The sequence below is a fragment of the Penaeus monodon genome, chromosome 27 (assembly GCF_015228065.2).
Source record: "Penaeus monodon isolate SGIC_2016 chromosome 27, NSTDA_Pmon_1, whole genome shotgun sequence".
In the NCBI taxonomy this organism is placed as follows: domain Eukaryota; kingdom Metazoa; phylum Arthropoda; class Malacostraca; order Decapoda; family Penaeidae; genus Penaeus; species Penaeus monodon.
The window spans coordinates 11763466-11763678 of NC_051412.1; the positions used below are offsets into that span (position 1 = coordinate 11763466).

Sequence of the window (213 nt, forward strand, 5' to 3'; positions counted from 1 at the left end):
ACGCAGTATCTTTGTTGTAAGTAAAAACCTCCATACCGTCTGTCTTAGGCCTGCAGTCTGGAACATGCGGAAGATAACTGCAGTATCGAAACCGTTCGAAGTACCTGCCACGAAATGTAAATTCAGTATACATATTATGTAGTTATAGCTCAGTCACTAATACTGTACTTTAAAGAATCAAATCTTGCTCTCTTTATAAGATACACAGTGTCT

General features: G+C 38.0%; 1 protein-coding gene across 1 annotated transcript in view; it reads right to left on the bottom strand.

Moving 5' to 3' along the window:
* Window positions 1-213, bottom strand: part of LOC119590419 (relaxin receptor 1-like) — a 76537-nt gene that overhangs the window by 75875 nt on the left and 449 nt on the right. Inside the window, exon 3 of the mRNA XM_037939085.1 lies at window positions 37-104. Within this exon, the coding sequence (XP_037795013.1) occupies window positions 37-104 (68 nt within the window). The remainder of the gene's footprint in view (window positions 1-36; window positions 105-213) is intronic.